General features: G+C 35.6%; 1 protein-coding gene across 2 annotated transcripts; it reads right to left on the bottom strand.

The window, feature by feature from the left end:
* Window positions 1-349: 349 nt before the first annotated feature.
* On the bottom strand, window positions 350-20,520 carry stat4 (signal transducer and activator of transcription 4). 2 transcript variants are annotated; one of them, XM_084121880.1, is made up of 24 exons: window positions 20,242-20,520; window positions 19,246-19,380; window positions 18,929-19,064; window positions 16,771-16,869; window positions 16,431-16,523; window positions 16,246-16,324; window positions 16,004-16,089; window positions 15,608-15,759; window positions 12,157-12,315; window positions 11,903-11,995; window positions 11,725-11,784; window positions 9,541-9,561; window positions 9,226-9,316; window positions 8,747-8,791; window positions 8,448-8,531; window positions 7,481-7,579; window positions 7,127-7,262; window positions 6,910-6,962; window positions 6,696-6,790; window positions 6,294-6,430; window positions 5,750-5,941; window positions 5,123-5,168; window positions 4,894-4,996; window positions 350-1,156 (listed from the first exon to the last, which is right to left on the bottom strand). In XM_084121880.1, the coding sequence occupies exons 2-24, from the start codon at window positions 19,371-19,373 to the stop codon at window positions 1,142-1,144; spliced, it is 2,202 nt and encodes a 733-aa protein (XP_083978006.1). In that variant the 5' UTR covers window positions 19,374-19,380; window positions 20,242-20,520; the 3' UTR covers window positions 350-1,141. The 2 variants fall into 2 exon arrangements, with proteins under 2 accessions (XP_083978006.1, XP_083978007.1); XM_084121881.1 differs by having other exon boundaries at window positions 8,747-8,788; window positions 20,242-20,514.
* Window positions 20,521-21,463: the final 943 nt, after the last annotated feature.

Here is a 21,463-nt window from a genome sequence, read left to right as displayed (position 1 = left end):
TGTTGCCAGCTTAGTGTGCATCTAGAAATAGACTTTAATGGAAGTTTTCTGATTCACTTCCACACGCTAAAGGAGAACATGGTTATATTACTATGTATATATCTTAAAATGACTGGATTACTGTGAAAAATGAAAACACTTCACAAATGCTGCTAGGAAGAATGTGGTAATATGTCTTTCTAATGTTGGAACATGCTGACTGCTGGCTCACTCAACAACATTTCCAACAGTCACAATAGTCAACGTGCCTAGACAATGTCCTAGTCAAAGATTGCACATTGCATTTTAAGACTGCACATTTTTGGTATTTAGTAAACTGCTATTACTACTACTAATAATACAATAGTGAAACCATAAAAACAATTTATTAAAAAAAAAATAAAAAAAAATACTATAGCAACAACAAGCTTGTCATAATATATACATAAACTGTATAATGGGTATAATGTTAGGTAGTTACGTTTAGTTAAATCTGAATTTTACAGATACATGAGACAACATAACTAGAACTTGAATAACTCATACTCATTGAATAATAGATACTTTTTCATATTGACAGTATTTTGGAATATACACTCAGCAAATCAAAGGGAGAGAAATTATGTTTTAGTGGCATAGAGCCAGAAAAAAAGTCCCCCTGTAGTCAATAGTTTTATCCCTTAAAACTCATCTTTGATCACCAAAGTTACATATTTAAAAGTCTATAAAATTCTTCATGCCTTAAAATATCTTGAATGTAACTCTACAGCCTAGCCTAATTTAGTATTACATGAATATGCAAATTAGTCCCCGCCTCCACTCACTCACACCAGCTCAGAGATTCACTCGTCGATGATCACACGTTGACCTGATTGGTTACAAGGTAGTTTGTGTCGTCAGAAACACCAGCGATTTCGAACCGTCATTGGTCCACTGCAGTTTTAAGGAGAAAATACTCAGCAATGGTGTTGACTTGTGCATTTGTACATAGTTTGTCTTAAAGCATATTAAAAACAACACATATACATATAAACAACATTAAAAACTTGAATTTCACCACAGGGGGACTTTAAGAATGGCAAAAGAAACCGGAATACAGAGATGGAAAGCTTCGAACCCATCCAAAATCTTGGATTTGAGCGATATCTGGTTGTTGCCCTTTCTACGGTGAATTCATCTGCAATGTAAACAAGAAAAACGTGTCATGTCATTTTCTGATTATGTTAGTTTGCTTTTCTTAAATATATAGATGCTTAAACAGTTATGTTTTGCTTATTAGTGACAGCCCCAAATTACCCACAAGATATGGTTCTGAGCAACAGCCTGAAAAAACATATTGAATTTAAATAAGGATATAAACTAAATTTTATGGGTTTGAAAATGAATAATACACATTTAAGATTATGCATGGTTAAGTCACTAACCAAATAAGCAAAAGTGTGACATTGACCATGTAAACAATACAATTTAATAATGAAAGATTTAGACTTTTTCTCTAAAAGAGGAACAGAAGACGGCGCTCGAATCGTTCCTTTGCAAGACGGGCGTTTTTGTTGTTTTGCCGACCGGATACGGTAAGAGTATAATCTACCAGTTAGCTCCGCTGGTAGCTAAGTGATAACTTGTTGTGATTGGTCGTAGTGTTATCCAATTGCCTGCAGTGATTTTCAAATGCATGCTTGGTGCCGCCCCTCGAGCTGGCCGATTTTCATTAGTCGACGCCATTAATAATTAGACCATTAATCTTTTAGATTTAGGTCTGGATTTCCAGGCTACTATTAACACTTTAACTGTCACCATTCTTCTAGTGGGACGCCCAGTGGCTATTTTTGGTACAGCGCCTAAAACTTTTGTTATATCAACTTTAAATTTGGAACACAACTTGGTTAGATATATGGCTTTGAGTAATTTTAGAGTAAAAATTATTTTGTATATAAAATTAAAACTGTTTAGTACAGTACATTTGATATACAGTAAATGTAAACGTCCATAATATTTTTACACTTTTATTTTTGGAAGTTTTTCAGCAATAATCTGCTGAGTGTCTTCTTTACAACAAGATAAAACATAGGTCTATATTCCAAAGCATTCTTGAATTACAACCATTTAAGTTCGGATAGTGCATTTTCATGACTATTCTCAAAACGGGGGTGGGGGTGGGGGATTCAAGCCCGATTAGAGGAAAAAAAAGAAGTTAAATCTGTACTGGCGTGCTGTCCGTGAATCTCCTGTCTGTGTGACACGCACATGACTTGTGCACAAGAGTTGTGAGGCCATGGGATATCTGTCAGATCCGCGTCTTGTGCTTCAGATCTTTTAAGTGACAGCAGCCAAATAACCCTGCGGCTGTGATGTCTGTCATTAACGTACAATACCATTTCCAGAATAGTTGGGACAGTTTGTAAAATGCAATAAAATCAAGAATGTCAATTCTCTTGAACCTTTATTTAACTTAAGAAAATATTTCCAATGTTTTCACTGACCAACTTAATTTTATTTTGTAAATATAAACAAGTTTTGATTTTGATGGTTGCAACACACTCCACAAAAGTTGGTACAGAGGCATGTTTACCCCTGTGTCACATCACCTCTCCTTTTAATTACACTTCATTTGGAAAATCATTTGGAAATTGCAATAAGAGACAGATCTGGACTGCAGGCAGACCGTGAGGCACATCCACTCTACAGTGTAGAGTGACTAGAAACCACTCAGTTTTAGCATGTGCAGAAAGAATGAGGCCTGGCATTGTCTTGCTTCCTAGGAAAGATGTCATCTTTATGGCAGTTATGTCTCTGTATAATGCAAATATATGCCTCCACGTCAGTGGTACCTTCACACAAAAGCAAGTCACCCATGCCGTTCGCACTGATGCACCCCATACCATGACAGATGTTTGCTTTTGCATATGTCGCTGATGAAAATCTGGATGGTCCCTGTCGTCTTTGGGACTGAGAACTCGATGTCTGTTTTTCCCAAAAACAAGCTGAAACATGGAGTCATCTGACCACAGCACACATTTCCACTGTGTTTTAGACCATCTGAGATGAGCTCGGGCCCAGAGAACTCGCCGGCATCTCCGCATAGAACTGATGTATAGCTTTCTCTTTGCGTAACAGAGATTCAAGTGGCATTCCTTAATGCAGCGTCAGACTTTTTTAAGTGAAAAAGACTGAGAAGCTCCTTTTTCACCCAAACATGATACCATCACCTATTACCAAGTCACCTACTCATTGTGGACTGTTTCAAAAGAGTTGGATAATCTAACCTTTATAATCTTTTCACTTTTATTTTGCCTCTGTCCCAACTTTTTTGTAATGTGTCGCAGCCATCAGTATCAAACTTTTTTATATTTACAAAATCCAATTATGTTGGTCAGTGAAAACACTGGAAAACTTTTATCAGTTAAAAAAAGGTTCAAGATAATTAATGAATTACAGATTGTGAATTTTATTGCATTTTACAAAATGTTCCAACTTTTCTGGAAATGGGGTTGTAAATCAAAGAACAAAAGATAAATCAATTGCTACTCATGACTGAATAACTTCTGTAGCTTTAATAAGGATTAATCTATAATAAATGTATAATTTATGCAGTGAGGAACCGTGAAGTAACTTTCTGTAGATTTCCTACCTGTTAGATCAAATATTTAAAATAACTGCTTTTATGTTGTTTCTACATTCATTTGGAGATTAAAGGTGCAGTAGGTGATTTGGGAAATGCTAATGTTAGCCTGCTAGCATTGAAAGCATACGATCCCACCCTCCCTGCAAATCGCCGTCCAAACCATGCCTCCTCCACAACACATGAAGGCACACACACACACAGCTGCCTCCTCCACAACACATGAAGGCACACACACACACATCTGCTCTCAGCAAAGGGTCACAAGAGACGGCGTTAAACTTCCTTATGTCTCAAAGCACATAAAATAACAATAATAATGAACGTAAACAACTAGGAGAGCTCTGACCAGTACCACCTGACTGCTGCAGAATTATTGCGGTGTTGATACTGTTGATATGGAAACGCATAATTCAAATGTGCGAGGACATGACAGCTCCGGTTGGAGCATCAAGGGTTGCCATCTCTTAATTACGGTAGTTATGGCGTGAACGCAGCATACGCTCGTTGTTTTTTGGAGGAACTGTAAATTGTGGCTGCTGTTTGTTTGTGGTGCTCCATGACCAACATCTGTCTAAATCTTTATAGCATGAAACGCGCTGATGTCTGCGTGAACAGGGTGCGTGAAGGTATGTAAAAACAAACCCTGACAGGCAGGTAAGACATTGTATTATTTCATTCGGACCGAATATAATGATTGGATTTACATTTATTGGTCCTATGCCTTCCACAGCCAATATATATTTATAAAACCACATTTAGACCATTTAACATAGTGATTGCTATCAGGATATGAGGAGACTTTCAACCAGTATAACAAAAAATCTTTCTGTAGAGAATCACCTATTGCACCTTTAACTGTAAAACTATTACAATTTAAAAATGTATTCAAAACTTTAATGTTAGGTGCGATCAATCATGATTAATTACAGAAAAATAAGCAATTAATTAGTTCATTTTTTTAAATCGACTGACAACACTAATATATATATGAAGAGTTCAGATACAAAAGCCTCTAAGTGCCATCTGGAATTTTATTCTAGAATGATCATTTTTACCAAGCTTGTATATATAAGTTCAGTAATTTCACTTAAATGGCAATGAAAATTACCTATTAATTGTCATTTAAATGAAATTACTGAACTTAAATATACGAGCTTGATAAAAATGATCATTCTAGAAGAAAATTCCAGATGGCACTTAGAGGCTTTTGCATCTGAATATATATATACATACAGTGTGTATATATATATATATATATAGTTTTCAAAAATGTAAAATATGATATTTACAGCGCTTTCAAACTCAAAGGGACTGAGGTGCTGGGTGATAATTTCAAACATTCCAGGAGACATCGGAGGTTCAGGAGAGGAACATGCATGTTGGACTGGACCACTGAGAAATGAGGACATCAAAGAAAGTAAAAGAAAATCATTAGTATCAGGTCAAACAATCACGCAACACTGAGAGACAACAAATTATAAAATTAAATATTAATCTGAAAGAAATGAAGATACTCACTTCCGACGGGAAATTGGAACTAACTGTGTCTGAATGTAAGGACAAACTGGAAAAGGAAAAAACAACAGCATTTTACCATATGCTATTTCTAATCTTTCCACAACTGCGCACTTTCCACAGATATAGTAAAAAAAATAGGGCCAGAAACAAATGTTCAGTGAAAAGAGGTGCTCAGCCTTAATTAAATATTAAATTAAATATTAAATGAGCTAATTATATTGAATGGTTTTCAACTTTGAAACACAAGTACAGTATAAAACTTTGATTTGTGTGACTTTATAATTTTCTAACAAAATACATAAAGTAAACATTAACATTCAATAGAAAAAAAGTGTATTAAACATAAATAAAATGAAACACTCCAGTGGCCTAGACAAGAAATGTACAGTTTTCTACCATCTTGCTTATAATGTTTTCTGCCATCCTGCAGCCTGAACCACCCTTACAGTAAATAATGTGAGAGGTTAGATAAAGAGATTTCCTGAGCCTTCCTGCCATTTCTTAGGCATGTCACAACAGTTCAGAATGTTTTCATTTTTTGTGATGGAGAAACAGTAACAGGGCTGTACACAAAATATGGAACACAGTGAAATATTATAAACCAGATAAAGTTTATAGACATCTAACCTTTGTTTTGCTGGCTATTGTAATGTTTTCCAAAAGCCTCGTCCTTCGGGATGTCGGGGTAAAGGAACTTCAGAGGATTCTCTGGGACAACACCATCTGCAATGACCTTATAGTCCCGTATTATATCAGCAATGGGCAAGGCGTTGAGACGGTTTTTCGTGTACGGCTCTACAGAGATGAACTTTGGGTCTCCTGTGGGCAGAATACATGTGTTTAAGATTATTTAAAAACAATACAACAAAGACAAATTAAAATAAGGACAATTGAATTGTAGCAATAAGATAAAAGGCATGTTCTACATTTTGGAACAACTCCAAGGCTGGAATTTCCCTCAGCAAATCCAAGTGAGGATATCATTTGGATAACAACGGCTTAACTTGGCACGAGTTCCTGAACTGGGTGGGCTTGCAAACAGAACATTTTAACTGTTCACTGCGTGGAACTTGTTTTGTGTTACTATCTTTGTTTTACAACTGGACACCTGTGACATCATGTCTCCTACCTGTGAATATGGTCAAACATAATATATAGCAGAAAAACAAACCATTTTCATCCTGCTCAACCCAGGTGAAGGTGATTCCTCCAAGGTGACTTTCGCTAAAGCGTAGCAGGAATGTCCCTGGCTTCTTCTCTTTCAATAAGGCGCGTTCCATCTCTTTACTCACAAATCCCATTATGTAACTGACAACCAAAAACAGCAGAATTCATTGAGAAGGAGAAAGAAGTTTTGCAAAGAGCAACAAATTAATCCAGAATGGCAGATAAATCAAAAGAACTTTCATTTAATAAATATACTGATTAATATATTTGGTTAAAACAGTTCAACCTAATTTAAAGTAGTTTACCCAATAGTTGTATTAATGTATTGCATGGTTATTAGAATAACAGAGCTGATATGTGTTTATTATGTGTTCTATTTATCATGCAAGAAGATTAGGCCACTGACCCATCAATCCAAACAGGAAGTAAATGTTTCTTAATAAGGTCCAGGATAGAGTCTAGCCACAGCCAAAAACTAAATGATTTGCCAGGGATGTTTTCCTGAGAGCAACAGAAAAAAAGAAGAAGAAGAAAACATTGGATTAATATTGTTGTGATTTTCATGATGCTCAAGTACAATTTGAACATAACAAGAGAATATAATATTTATTCAATATTACCTTCCAGAACTTGGACCAAGAAACCTGGCAGTCATTAAAAGAAGCGTGTTGACCTTCAGAAACAATTACAAAAACACTGTTTAGATGGAGGCAAAAATTCGTTCACAATAAAACTGAAGGAAACAAAATGCATGAGGAAAAACGAAACACAGTGTAAAGCAGCTGACAATGACATACTATAATATCATAATAATCCAACATGTTTATAAAAACATACCCAGAAGTTTATCTCCCAGCATGTTAAGCTGCTCCTTGTTGAGTCCTCGGCCTGCAAAACTTGAGAACTGCCAACTGAGCACCTCAGAGAGTTGGCTCCAACTTGCCCGCAAAGGGTTACCGAAGAACCCAAGGTTCTAAACATGTCAGAGAAGTTCAAATAGTAAGTTCATGTAAGTCAGGTCTGGTCACTGATTAAAACTATGACCTCTAGTTCTTTTAGTCATATAATACAACACTAGACCACATGCAGACCGTAACCATGTTTCTACCAAGTGCTGCAAGCTCTGGACAAGATACTTTAAGTCTAGACATCCATTCATTTGCATCTGCATCAGAACTTTGAAAAGCCCACCTTAGGGTCGTCAGTTAGCAGGTTGTACCACATGACGGAGGCCCAGCCCCCTGGAAGCTGACTGACATTGGAGATGACCACCAGTGGCAGGGAGCACGTCTGCACAGGAGAAAATATAAACCAAGTAAGCGGTATCATGGTTAATAACAAAAAAGACCATAAAAGCATTGTATTAGCACACTTATTTCCCATGCAAATGATTACAGCTGTTCTTGTCAGAATTGTAAATTGTCATGTAATAATTTATGAATCTATATAAATAAACATCACAGACAAAAATATGAGTCATAATTTTCAATGAAACTTTAAATACAACTACTCCTACATATTTTCCTGTAAAGTGATGAACATTGAGAAATACAATATACCATTAAAACTGACTTGACTTTAACAAAAAAAAATCTAAGTATGGCTATAGAAGTACAATATTTCTGTTTCAAATGTAATTTTGAACTTTCTATTCATCAAAGAATCCAGAAGAAAATGTATAACAGTTTCCATAAAAATATATTTCTGAGGGATCAAGTGACACTGAAGACTGAAAATTCAACTTTGCTTTAGATTTTAAGTGTATTTTTCTAAGTGTAAAATTTCTAAGGCATGAATATATATATATGTGTGTGTGTGTGTGTGTGTGACCCTGGACCACAAAACCAGTCACATGGGTAAATTCTTTTAAATTGAGATTTATACATCAGATGAAATCTGATTAAATAAGCTTTCCATTTATGCATTGTTTGTTAGGATAGGACAATATTTGGCCGAGATACAACTACTGAAAATCTCGAATCTGAGGGTGCAAAAAATCAAAACATTGAGAAAATCGCCTTTGAAGTTGTCCATTTATGTTCGCGATTGTGCAGCATTCACTCACAAAAATATCTTCATGGAACATAATCTTTACTTAATGATTTTAGTAAAGATTTATACATCAGACACACACACACACACACACTCTAAAGCACACCTCAAGATCAATATCCAGGCCCTGTAACATCAGCATGGCCTCAAAGTTGAGTGAGTGTAACTCCTCTGTTACTGACAGGGGACCCTGTAATAAAGAAACAGTATTGTTACACTTCAATGCCAAGATCAAGAATATACACTCAGTGTGAGGCTGCCCTCTGTTGGCACTTGGCAGGATGATGCATTCCACATCGACTACCAACATGACAAAAATATCTCATAACAAGACATAAGACATTACGTAGGACTTTTAAGATTAAAAAAATGGGCCACTATAAGAGACGCTGCAGTCTTTCTTACCTCATTTCCTTTTCCTCCGGTAGGACACTTTCTCTCTTTCAGCTGCTGCAGAACACAAAGACATCATGAAACATCTTCCCTCTTAAAGGCACAGTTCACCAAAAAAAAATTAAATATTTTTTTTTACACCCTCATGTTCATTTTCACACAGCTCATTTGGACAATAGTTTATAGTGGCAACACAATTTCAAGCTCAACAAAGAAAAAAAGAAAAGAAAAAGAACGCCATTTACGCGAGTTATTCACTTTTTGGAACCATAGTTACTACAAACTGTCCTTGTATGGAATAAAAGCTTCACAATTTCTCCTTTTATGTTTCACGGAAAACAACATCAGCATATGGGTTTGGAACAACATGAGGGCGAGTAAATAATGACTCATTTACTTTCCTACAGTGGGTGAACTAATCATTTAAAAGAAAGTCTCATAATAAATCATATTGCTCTTGATATCATGTGCTAGAATTCGGAGTGAAGTACCAGATGCCTGAACTCTACAGAAAGGCAGCCAGTCGACTCTTCAACATCCATCACTTTGGTGTTGTTGGTGAGGATGAAGAACTGTCTGTTCCTATAAGGAAATATCGGTAATGTTAATTATGATATTTTCTGTTTAGTCACAATTTCCTCAGTATTGTTAATTACAGTAACCCACTATGTAGAATTTCTACAGAATTTAGCTTGTAAAGCATTGCTGTCTCCCTCCCCCACACATAGCTGAAAACCTCATATTGAGATTCGGCCTAAATAAACAACAGGAAGTTGCTTCTTCTCTTTGAGGTTGAGTGCACTCACACTTTGCCTGGTGGAAGGTCTCTGCACACACAAATAGAAAAGAGTAGAAAAACATGGTCACGTTGGGCTAAACACACCTGTCATACAAACATTGCTTGCAAAAATGATTTTGAAACAGACTTGAATGTGAATGTAAGAAAGAGTATAGGTTATGCTATTGATGATTAATGATTATAGCGATTAGAATATGTGGGTTATACCTAGTGTGCAGTACTTTTTCATGTCCCTATCATATACTGGGTGTCGTAATATATATTTCACAATTTTAAAGATGGAATTCATATTAGGGATTATGATTATTTTAAGGAAATTATCTTCAATAATTTCACTACTGGTACTTTGGTTTGAGTGGATGTTATTATTTTTGTCATGTGCTGCATTAATGTCTAAGAAACATTCCAGTTTTTTTTTTTTATCTAATCAAAATAAAATAAACAAAGCATTTTGTCTTGGGAAATATTGAATATTGCTACACAGGTTTTTTATAGATTATATATAGTTTTGAGTTTTGTCTCAGTTGTTAATGAATCTATGTTGAGGCTAATTAAGTGATTGATATATATATATATAATGAACATATACAACGTATTACTCTTCAACTAGAGGCACTTAAGTTCATTGACATCATTCTCCAGGAAGTGACATCATATGTGGTAGGAAAACAACAGAACAAACCTCAGTAAATATTATGATGAATTATGTGGTGTTTTCTGACATTAGATGGTTTATTTCACTCTAAAACATTCCATGCCATCTAATAAAAATAACAGAAATCTGTATGATAATATCAATATGCTACATAAGAGTAAAAAAATATATATATAAATATAAATACACACATATATATATATATATATATATATATAAATATAAATACACATATACATATATATATATATATATACACACTACCATTCAAAAGTTTGGGGTCAGTAAGATTTTTTAATGTTTTTAAAAGAAGTATCTTCTGCTCACCAAGGCTGCATTTATTTGATAAAAACAATAAAAAAACCCCCAGTAATATTGTGAAATATTATGACAATTTAAAATGACTGTTTTCTATTTTAATATATTTTAAACTGTAATTTATTCCTGTGATCAAAGCTGAATTTTCAGCATCATTACTCCAGTCTTCAGTGTCACGATCCTTCAGAAATCATTCTAATATGATGATTTGATGCTCAAGAAACATTCATTATTATTATCAGCTGAAAACAGTTGTGTACAATTTTTTTTCAAAACTCTTTGATGAATAGAAAGTTCAAAAGAACAGCATTTATTTAAAATAGAATATTTTCTAACATTATAAATGTCTTTACTGTAACTTTTGATCCGTTTAACTCATCCTTGATTAATAAAAGTATTGATTTATTTTATTTCTTTCCCCCAAAAATAAAATTTAAATTCTTACTGACCCCAAACTATTGAATGGTAGTGTTTAATGTTACAAAAGCTTTAGATTTCAGATAAATATTGTTCTTTTGAACTTTCTATTCATCATAGCATCATGAAGTAAAAATGTAAATAACTGTTTTCAACATGATAATAATCATAAATGTTTCTTGAGCATCAAATCATCATATTAGAATGATTTCTGAAGGATCGTGACACTGAAGACTGGAGTAATAATGCTGAAAATTCAGCTTTGATCACAGGAATAAATTACAGTTTAAAATATATTAAAATAGAAAACAGTCATTTTAAATTGTCATAATATTTCACAATATTACTGTTTTTTTTTATTGTTTTTTATCAAATAAATGCAGCCTTGGTGAGCAGAAGATACTTCTTTTAAAAACATTAAAAAATCTTACTGACCCCAAACTTTTGAACGGTAGTGTATATATATATATATATATAAAACTTCAGATTGACGCCCTCCTGTAAGCTGAATCTCATCCCTCACTGAGCAATGGCTAACTTTAGATTTCCATCTTGTTATGTTCCAGCCTGTTAAATTTCTTGACACTGTGTAAGTAAACAAGTTATAAATATTGTTTAAGTGTCTGATCTTGACCAGATTATATTTCTTTAAGACTCAATACTTTACCCTTTTACAGAAATATTTCCTCATATTACAGCACCAGTACATTTCTTTTTAATAAGTTGGGTTGAAAAAGTATTGCATAATATGAATGACCCAGGTTTTCAAGATAAAATGTAGACATAATTCAGCAAACTTACTTATCGAATGTTGTCTTGACTTTGAGTTGATAATCCACCTCAGGTAACTTAACCAGCAATCTAAAAAGAAAAAAAGTGAACTTAAATGGGCAATATTTGTGTTTGACTAAAGGCAGTCGACTCGTTGCGAAGTTTGACTTGTTTACATGAAGAGTTTGGAGGAGGCTGTGGTTCATACCTGACCTTGGTGGTAAACTGCACCTGTGTTTTGATGATTAGAGGTTTCTGAGGGTGTGTAGGCATGCAGGGCTGCTTCTCCACCACAAAGGAGCTGCAAACATGACCAGGAAAGATTATCCAGTTCCTGATCATCCAGTACATCCTTTCTATTGTTCTCATTCATTGAGTTTAACGTTTTTATGCCACTATAATCCCAAAGTGAATTGCTGTGCCTTAGTTGTAAGTAAATGTAATGTGTTCCCCAAATTGTACCTTTTAATGAGGTGGTAGATGAGGTATTTGACTTGCTCCTCCATCTGAGGTCTCTGGAGAGGGATTGGATCGCTCTCGTAAGTGACTTTCAGAATCAGCTCGCCCAGTTTGTCCAGCTGCCTTTTAATCTGGAACAGACTCTGGGCTGTCAGGGTAAACCTGTAAAAGTGATATCACATAAACATTAGGTTTGATTCAAAGTTTAACAAGACTAATCTCCTTGCAACCATAAAACACCATAACAACACCCTAGAAACCAGCCACAATACTTGTCTTTCTAGGTAGTTTCTTAGGTTTTCTGAACGCTTGCTAGGCAGTTTCTCCTAGCAAGTGTTCAGAAAACCTAAGGAACCACCTAGAAAGACGTGCACTACCGTTTAAAAAGTTTGGAGATGTTTTATTTTTATGTTTATGAAAGCAGTCTCTTATGCTGACCAAGGCTAATACAGTAAAAAAAGTAATATTGTGAAATATTATTACAATTTAAAATAACTGTTTTTAAAACAGTTAAAAAGTTAATTTATAAAGTAATTTATTCCTGTGATGCAAAGCTGAAATTTCAGCATCATTATTCCAGTCTTCGGTGTCACATGATCCTTCAGAAATCATTCTAATATGCTGATTTGGTGCTATTTATATTAATATTTGAAATATTTCTTAATATTATTAATTTTGAAAACAGCAGCTGCTTTACATTTTTTGTAAACCTTGACATTTTTTCAAAATAGAAATCTTTATTACATTATAGGCATCTTTACTGTCACTTTTGGTCAATTTTTAATGCATAATGCTTAAAGGTAGGGTAGGTAGGAATTGTCTAAAAAACTTATTTTCCAAATTTGTTTAAACTTTATTTATATACCAATACATAATTAAAATGTAAGTACTCTGAAAAAGAAAGTATAAAAATCGAGTGTCTGTAGACCTCTCACGACTGTTTTAAAGACAGCTCATTATTTCCATTCACTCCACCCCCTCCCTTCTGGGCTCCTTCCAAAGCCACGCCCCCAAAACACATGAACGCGTGACTCCGACCGCTGAACTGGAAGACGCATTATTTACCTGAGACGAGCGGAGAGGAAGGAGCGCAGTGCATGTTGTGACATCATGTCAGAATCACATGTAATAAAAAAAATCTAACTTTATCATTATGAATATAAACAAATAAGATGTATTTTAGTACTCACTATCAAGCTAGCATATTGATATTGGTAAAGTTTAAAATATATATTTTTTGATTCGCTAACGAGCTAGTTATATCTATAAGGCAAAGCTAAAAACAGGTTGCATTGCATACACGTTTTTCCATTACCATCAGTTACACTGTGATGAAGATGAATTTCGTGTAAGATTCATAACATATACGGTGTTCTGCATGTAAGAGTTTCCATGATGAAAGCATTGTTGATTCTGATGAGGACTACACTCCAGAGACAAGTACCGCATCGTCAGCTCGAGGACAGGTCCGGGGTCGAGGGCGAAGCAGAGGAGGTCGTGCAAGAGGCCGTGCAACTAGGGTCCGAGGATATTGACACGCGTTTTATTCAAAGACTTTTTGTTCATTACCTTTTCTAGTACTGTCTTCCTTTTTTGCCTTGTTTGCCTTCGCTAACTGCATATGCCGGTAATGTGAATTTTTGATTGCTCTTTTTCTGCCATTGTTTTGCTATTCCTAGGTTCCGTGCCTCTTGAATTCCTCAAATCAAACGGGTGCGCGCGCATATGGGCAGATCCTGTGTGGCAAAAGGGTGGTTGCCATGGTTGCGAGAGAGTGACAGTCGCCTAAGCCAATCCTTTGTTTCGTCCCGAATGGAAATAATGAGCTGTGTTTAATGCAGATTAAATGGTCTAGAGTCACTCGATTTTTATACTCTTTTTTTTCAGAGTACTTACATTTTAATTATGTATTGATATATATAGAAAGTTTAAACAAATTTGGAAAAAAGTTTTTTATAAAATTCCTACCTACCCTACCTTTAATATAAGTATAAATAAAAAAAAATAAAAATAAAAAACTGACACCAAACTTTTGAATGGTAGTGTACATGCCTTCAAACTCCAAGGGCCCTATCTTGCACCCAGCACAAATGACTTTGTACACCGACACATGTATCATTCCTATTTTGCACCTGACGCACAGCGGACTTTTCCCTCCACAGACGCACGTCGGTAAACTAGGAAATGCATTTGTGCTCCCGGGGCCGGTTCAGCGCAAAGAGGAGGCGTGTTCCGGCGCAAACGTTCCCTGGTGCTATTTTGCAGGTTTAGAAAACAGTTCCGCCACTGACCAGGAAAAACCTAGTCTAAAGTCAGTGGCGTGTTTTGCGCAGATATGTTTGTGATTGGCTACATTGCTCAACGCTGCAAAAGCACGTTGTAAGTAAATAGAAACCTTTGACACTCTCAAGACCGCAAACACCAAGGGCCCTATCTTGCACCCAGCATAATTGACTGTACACCGAAGCATGTATCATTCCTATTTTGCACCAGCGGACTTTTCCCTCCACAGACGCACGTTGGTAAATTAGGAAATTAACTTGCGTTCCCGGGGGCAAAGAGCAAAGAGGAGGCGTGTTCCAGCGCAAATGTTCCCTGGTGCTATTTTGCAGGTTTAGAAAACAATTTCGCCACTGACCAGGAAAAACCTAGTCTAAAGTCAGTGGCGCGTTGCGCATGTTATTCATAGGCTATTTTAAGGGCGCATGCTTGGCCATAATCAATGTAGCGTGTGCACAACGCGCATACACTTTGCTTATCTCATCTACACACAGATGCAGCAGTTCTCATTTTTAGAAAACTATACATTATTACAAGGAAAAATATTCCACACAAGGGAAATCATTGTGGCGTCCATGAAGATGTGAAAAAATAGGCATAAATCTAGCTTACACATTTACCCAAATTTTTATACACCTGTTTAACCGAAGCTAATTTGGGTGGGTTTCTCCCATCCCCAATGTCACTTCTCTGTGTTTTACGGCCCTGACGAGAACGTTGGTCTCCTCGGCTGTGAACCGCTCCTGGCGTGCGCCTGGCAAATCCGCCGTTATAATAGCAATCCACCATGGAACAAGCGCGCCTGCTCTTAAAGGGAATGTGAGATGTCGCTCTGATTGGTTTATTTCACGTTACGCCCAAACCACACCTATGAATAATGAAGCTACTTCAGACCAACCCATTTTAGATTTGCGTCGGGCGCAAGAGTCATTTATCCCGCCGGTATAATAGCAACAGCGCATAAGACCCGCCCACAAAGTTACTTGCGTTTCGCGCTTGATACTTGTGTTTCATACCGTAAAAATAGGGCCCCAAATCTCTTGCAGTTTTACTTCCTCCTTGTCTTTACACTGAGCTTGTCTTTACATAGAGCATTGTGACAGACTTTTTAGTATGACAACATTTTAAAAATCTATATTAAACTATAACTATCTATATTTATATAGCGTCATACCAGTTCTGGAGCTGATCCAGTCCTATCAGAACCGGTCCTCCGATGCAGGCGATCTGCTGTCTCCGTTTCCATTCCTTAAGTTCAGGGTTAAGCTGGGAGGAAATCAGGGCATCGATTTCCTTTATAACATCTGTGATCTTTGACAAAATCTCCTGCAAAGGTACAACAAAGTGCAAAAACCAAGTTTAACAATGACCAGCCAACAACAATACACACATCTGAGCAAAGACGTGTGAAAATCTCTCAAACCACCCGTCTGAGGCAGGAAGTACCCAGGGTAGTTCTGAAAGTGCGAAACAATCTAAATAAACAATACCTTTGACAAACATGAAGAAGAGGAAATGGTTGTGAAGAGAAACACAGAAAAGAGTAATAACAGCCTAGAGAAACACTTACCTTTCTTTTGAAATCCAGGCGATTCAGTATTTCCTGAAGTGTAGTGACTTCTTGCTTCATGGACAAAGAGTTCCTCTCAACTGGATCTACAGAATTTTAGAAGATGTATTTCATAGATGTATTTCAAAAACCATCTCTCATATGCCCATATTATATTATTTGCTATATTATATCATAAAACGGCAGGATGGAGACATTTTTGGAACACATTCTGAAGTTATCATGGTCATACAATGGCTCACCTCGAAGTTGGAGCGTTTTGTAGCGAAAGTCAAAATCATCCTGCATGTCTTCAAGATACTTCACAGCCTGGTCCAGCATCTGATAGAGCATGTTTGAATAATTCCACATGTCATACATGCACTTTTTCATAAACCTAAACCATGCCTGTGATGATATTGCTAAACCAATACTAAACGTGAACTACCTGAACGCTGCTTCTAATCACTGCCACTTTGTTGTCAAGAACTTTCTGCTTCTCCAAAGCGGCTGAGTTTTGCATTGACTTCTCCAGTGGTCCCTGCCATTAATGAAATGGAAACATGAAAAACAGAAGATCAAAATCTACAGCGAGGTCCACATGCAAAAATTGGGATTCAACAATGTTTAACCTGGAGAATATACAAAAATGTAGGTTTAAAAACAAAGAAACATGACAAAGTGACAATGAATAAGAAATAGACTATTAAGGTTCTGCATTATCCAAGGTCACAAATCAAATATGTGTATATGTGGTTTGTTATCTGTCAAATCTGTGTTGGCAATACCTGTTCCTGCATGCTGGCCGTTGATAAGATGCGTCTTTCTTCCCTCAGGCAGTTACAGATGACGGCAGCCATGTGAATAGTATTCGCCTTGTATTTAACCTGAATGAGTGATGCAACAGCGTTTACTGACGTGAGACCGGGAATTCTATTCACACTACATCGTACGCTGGTAAAAATACATTTTAATGTGAAAAAGGATAATCCAGTGGATGTCTGATTAGCTGGAATGTTTTCTGCAATATGTGAGGAAAGCAGGAGAATGTGGGACTCTGAGTGGGAAAAAAGGAGTAGAATCGCTATCCATTGAGGAATTTTATGCAAAGGTTAACAATCAATATAACTTTTAAAATGTATAATTAATAAGATCTACAGCGTAATTTGAAGTTACAGTACGTGCACTTACGTGTACTGACAGTGTGCTTACCTAAGAAAGTACTGGGTAATGTAAGGTAACTACATGGGTTAAGGTTAGGTTTAGAGGTAGGTTCAGGGTTAGTACCTAGTTTTTACCCAGTTATTGTACTTTGCTTTTGTCAGTGTTTTTAATATCCACATTGAAGTACCCGCTTCATTAAGGTGGAATTTAAAGTTCTAAAAATAATTGGCTGACAGTAAACGCTCAACACCATTTACAGGAATCATGTATCATGGGGAATGTGACATAACAAGGAGTTAACTAATCTTGGAAAGTGAAAGTTAAAATGAATAACCATTGATGTAAATGAAACAGATCATGGCTAAAATCTAATGCATGAAGTTATATAGGTCTGTTTTGTTTCCAATTAAGGAATGGGTTTGATTTTTAGCAGATTTGATATCAATGACATTTAGTCATGAGATACAAAAGCAATTGTTTAATGCCATAATTAATGTTGAACCTGATGCAACACGTCTAAATGTCCCATGTTTGATTTGAAAGCATATGGCAGAGGGAATAATTACTAGTGAAAATCAACTTATTTTAGTCTGGTCATCACACAAATGGATTTAGAAGAGTGCACTTTAATTTTTGAGTGATTTTTTCCTTGAAATACAGTCTTTGCAGAGTTTCAGATTCATTCAGGGGTTTGAGTGACATTTGGTACAGAAAATAATAATCATCTGTCAAGTTCTTTTGAACTTTTCAGTTTTTAGACAAAAAATATTGTGGGTGTTTCGTCTAGACGTTCTTTTTTTTCATGCAATATTGATGATATTTGTAAAGGTTTAAAAAAAAAAAAAAAAAAACCCAACCATTTTTGCAGCCTCCCTAAAAACAGTCTATGTAAATAAGAAAAAAAATATGCAGTCTCCCCACGCTGTGCTCTGTCATTTTGTGTTTTGGGGTAGCAACACCAGTTACAGACAGCTATGTAATTTTTTTTAACAAAGCGAAACCCCCGACCTTTGATTCTTCGGTGGAAGTTTCTTTGAATTTATCTACTAAGAAATCCCCATAGCACCCACTCATGAAAATTCTGCACAATTGAATGGAATGTCTTCAGCAGCCTGAAAATACATTGAGAGTTTGCTTTTGTCAGTGATTTTACTCTAATTTTCTTGTTGTCTTCCTACAAGACTTCCTTTCAAGACTTTGCAACAACACATCAAAATAGCATCTTATTTTAGTGTACATGTCAGCAATTGCGTATAGACTGCTGGTAAATATTCTAACTTACTAAATGTGGTAAACTCTATGTGAGGTAGTTGACCTCAGCACTAAATTTTGGATAGGACTGTTTCCACTGAAGTCCATGAAAAGTTATCAGAAACCACATCTGAGTACACAAGCATCCGTTGACAACCGAATACAGCACTTAAATTATAATTTATAATTAACATTTACTTGAGATATATAATTGTTATATAATTAGCTTGTTGACTATTACTGTAAATCTCAATATTTAGCATTATGGATTATTTCCTGCTAAATGATCACAGAGAAAATATGAGCATCCATTTGTGCATTTAAATAAACATTCATATCAACACTTCACAAGTACATATGCGCACTTTCCTTTTCTTTCACTTCTCAGAGTAGGTGAGAAAAAATAGGCAAGGAGGCATCACTAAACGAAACTACGCTTTTGATGAACAGCTATAATTTAAAGGGCAAGAAAAATGCCCAGGGCTGCATCGGACGGGTGGAAATAACAGGAGGGCAATGTGCATCTGGTACCTGTATCTGATGAAATATTCGTTTTAGGTTGTGCCTGTGAAGAAAGTTTTGCTCCTGAGAACACTGTCTCTCCAGCTGAATGAGGAAGTTATTGAAGAGTACAGTAGCCATAGATTCATGGTTTGAAGCTGTTTCCCTGTGCCGATGAAAATTAAAATGCTTTAGGAGGAGGCATAATACCTTTATGCACTGGAATTGGGTTACAAACATATAATTTGTATTATGAGCATCAGAATATTTGTGATTGCTTTGGGATGGAAATTTAAAATGTGATTGAAAACACTAATTCTGATCAGTATGTACAAACATCCACATACCAATCTTGGCTTTCGATCCAGTTGGCCAGCACCTGCCTCAGCTCCATTGGAAAGTTGTCATCATAAAAAAAGTCCACCTGTTCGAGGAACTTAATATCCAGTTGCTGGATTTGTTTCCATTGAGTCATTGTGTTGCTAGGAAGAAAAGCAAAAAGGATAGAATTTAATATTGATTTAGACTTAAATAAATCTATGAATGAAAATATATTGTAATATATCAAATAAATAAAAACTATATTGCAATGAATCATATCAAAGCAATGGTAACTAATTTTAGGAGAAATCAGCGGAGATAACATCATCTGTTTAACCAATTATAAATGCTACAGCGGTTGAAACCACTACCATCCATGATCATCATCTTCTTATCATACTCTTGAGGTGACAGTAAAGATGGTAAGATTCTGAGTAGGCTATCTCAAATTGATTTGTGACCATGTTAATGAATGCTTTGTGTGCATGTTAATTTATTTGCTGTAATGAATTAAACATTTACTATATACTTAGGCTACTACTTGAAATTAAAAGTTTAAAGGAGAGAATGGTCATAGCAAAAGCAACAGGTTCGATTCCAAGGGATTGCATGGACTGAACTGACCTTGAATGGAGTGCAAAGTTGCCTTAGATAAAAGCATTTGATGCTGACATTATTGTGGATATGATTTAAAACCTCTTTGTGTTTCTATTACTATTACAACTACTTTAGTAGTGGGATAGGTAAGAACAACAGCACTGTTCTGCTTGACAACTAATTTACACGGCTCAGGAATAAATGATATATTTGTAAACCTTTTAATGTGCATTAGTGTATTATATTAAAGTTTGAAACATGTAGTGCAAGATGTTATACATTTCCCAGCCTCTAACTTTGAGCAATAACTTTCATATAAACTTCACACATATTACACATTTCATTAATTGTACACAAATTTACATTTCAATTCTTTAATTGGTAATATCTGCATTAAAACCCAATCTAGGGTCCAAAAGAATTACCTGTTGCTCTTATGAAAGACACTCCAGAGAAGTTCACACAATGAACCTGATTTTGTTAGAGTAACCAGCAACAGCCACGCTTTAACCAGAAGTTCCTCAAGAGTCTTGCCCACAGACTACTGCCCCGATCCGGCTAGAGACGCTTCAGATGTTCCTAGAAGTCTGGAGATGGGTGTAAGGTCCAGTTGAGTGATCCAGTGTAAAGTCCTTTAGGGCACGAATGTCAGCTATCTTATCCAGTGATCATGACTGAACGGGTAAACAGGTGGGTTCTTCAAGGAAATGTTGAGCACTTCACGAACACGGAAACAAAGTAGCAGAAAAAACACAAGGGGAACTCCCCTATATGACAGCAAGTGTGTTGGTAGGGTATTTTATATTGACTACCCCAATCTGACTCACACCTTCAGGATGGTTGATGCTCTTTGGGCCTGCACTTAAAAAAATGAAGGGATTTTTTTTTATTTTTTTCAGTGAATTAATTAATTTAAGAACACTTTGCCACGGAATTAGTTTTGGTCGATAAAATAAGAATGAATCAAGTTCATTGGAACAAACCATATTTAGTTGAGTCATATTATTCATGTTCATAATTTTAATCAGTCTGATATTAGCTAATCCGTTCTTCTCGACACCCACTCTTCTTCAACACAAGGTAACCACAAAATTCAAACACATTGCAGAAACTCTTCCAAATGTCCACAATAACTGAACATTAACAAATAATTTTTAATTTTTTAGTAAATTTACTTTCCCATTGCAATCCCTTGCAAAGCATGCTGGGAACAACAAGCACACTGCCCAGCTTAGCTGTCAACAAAAACGATTCATGTATGCTAGGTGCAACATTAATCAAGTAAACTTTTTAAATAGCCTATAGGTGAATCGAACACAACGAAATTAATTTGTGACAAAATGTTAAAAAAAATAGCTAATTTTAATTCATTCAACGGAACAAGAGGCAACAATAATTTTATGACGGTATCAAAACCACTGACCACATTTCTCAAGAAATGTAATGATTTGCACGGGGATTCACTTTTTTCATACTTTTTATTTTACATTTTGTATTTATGTACAAACATGATTTATTTTGTCATGTATTTATGTATTGCCATGTTAAATATAATATATATTTTCTTCATAAATGTACTTTTTCTATTTCTTTACCACAGAAAAGTCAATATTGCGTGTAGGCTATTATTTAATAATATATTCAATT

This window comes from Abramis brama (assembly GCF_963993115.1).
Source record: "Abramis brama genome assembly, chromosome: 8".
NCBI classification, from domain to species: domain Eukaryota; kingdom Metazoa; phylum Chordata; class Actinopteri; order Cypriniformes; family Leuciscidae; genus Abramis; species Abramis brama.
Note: the sequence above shows the minus strand (reverse complement) of the source record. Positions and strands in the feature narration are given on the sequence as shown.

Excerpts from the sequence above, each read along its gene's own strand:
- stat4 (XM_084121880.1), bottom strand. The coding sequence starts at position 19,373 with ATGACTCAATGGAAACAAATCCAGCAACTGGATATTAAGTTCCTCGAA. Across the intron at positions 8,792-9,225 it reads CTGTAGAGTTCAGGCATCTG|CAGCTGAAAGAGAGAAAGTG; the intron begins GTACTTCACTCC and ends TGTGTTCTGCAG. Across the intron at positions 6,431-6,695 it reads CTTCCTGTTTGGATTGATGG|TTACATAATGGGATTTGTGA; the intron begins GTCAGTGGCCTA and ends TTTGGTTGTCAG.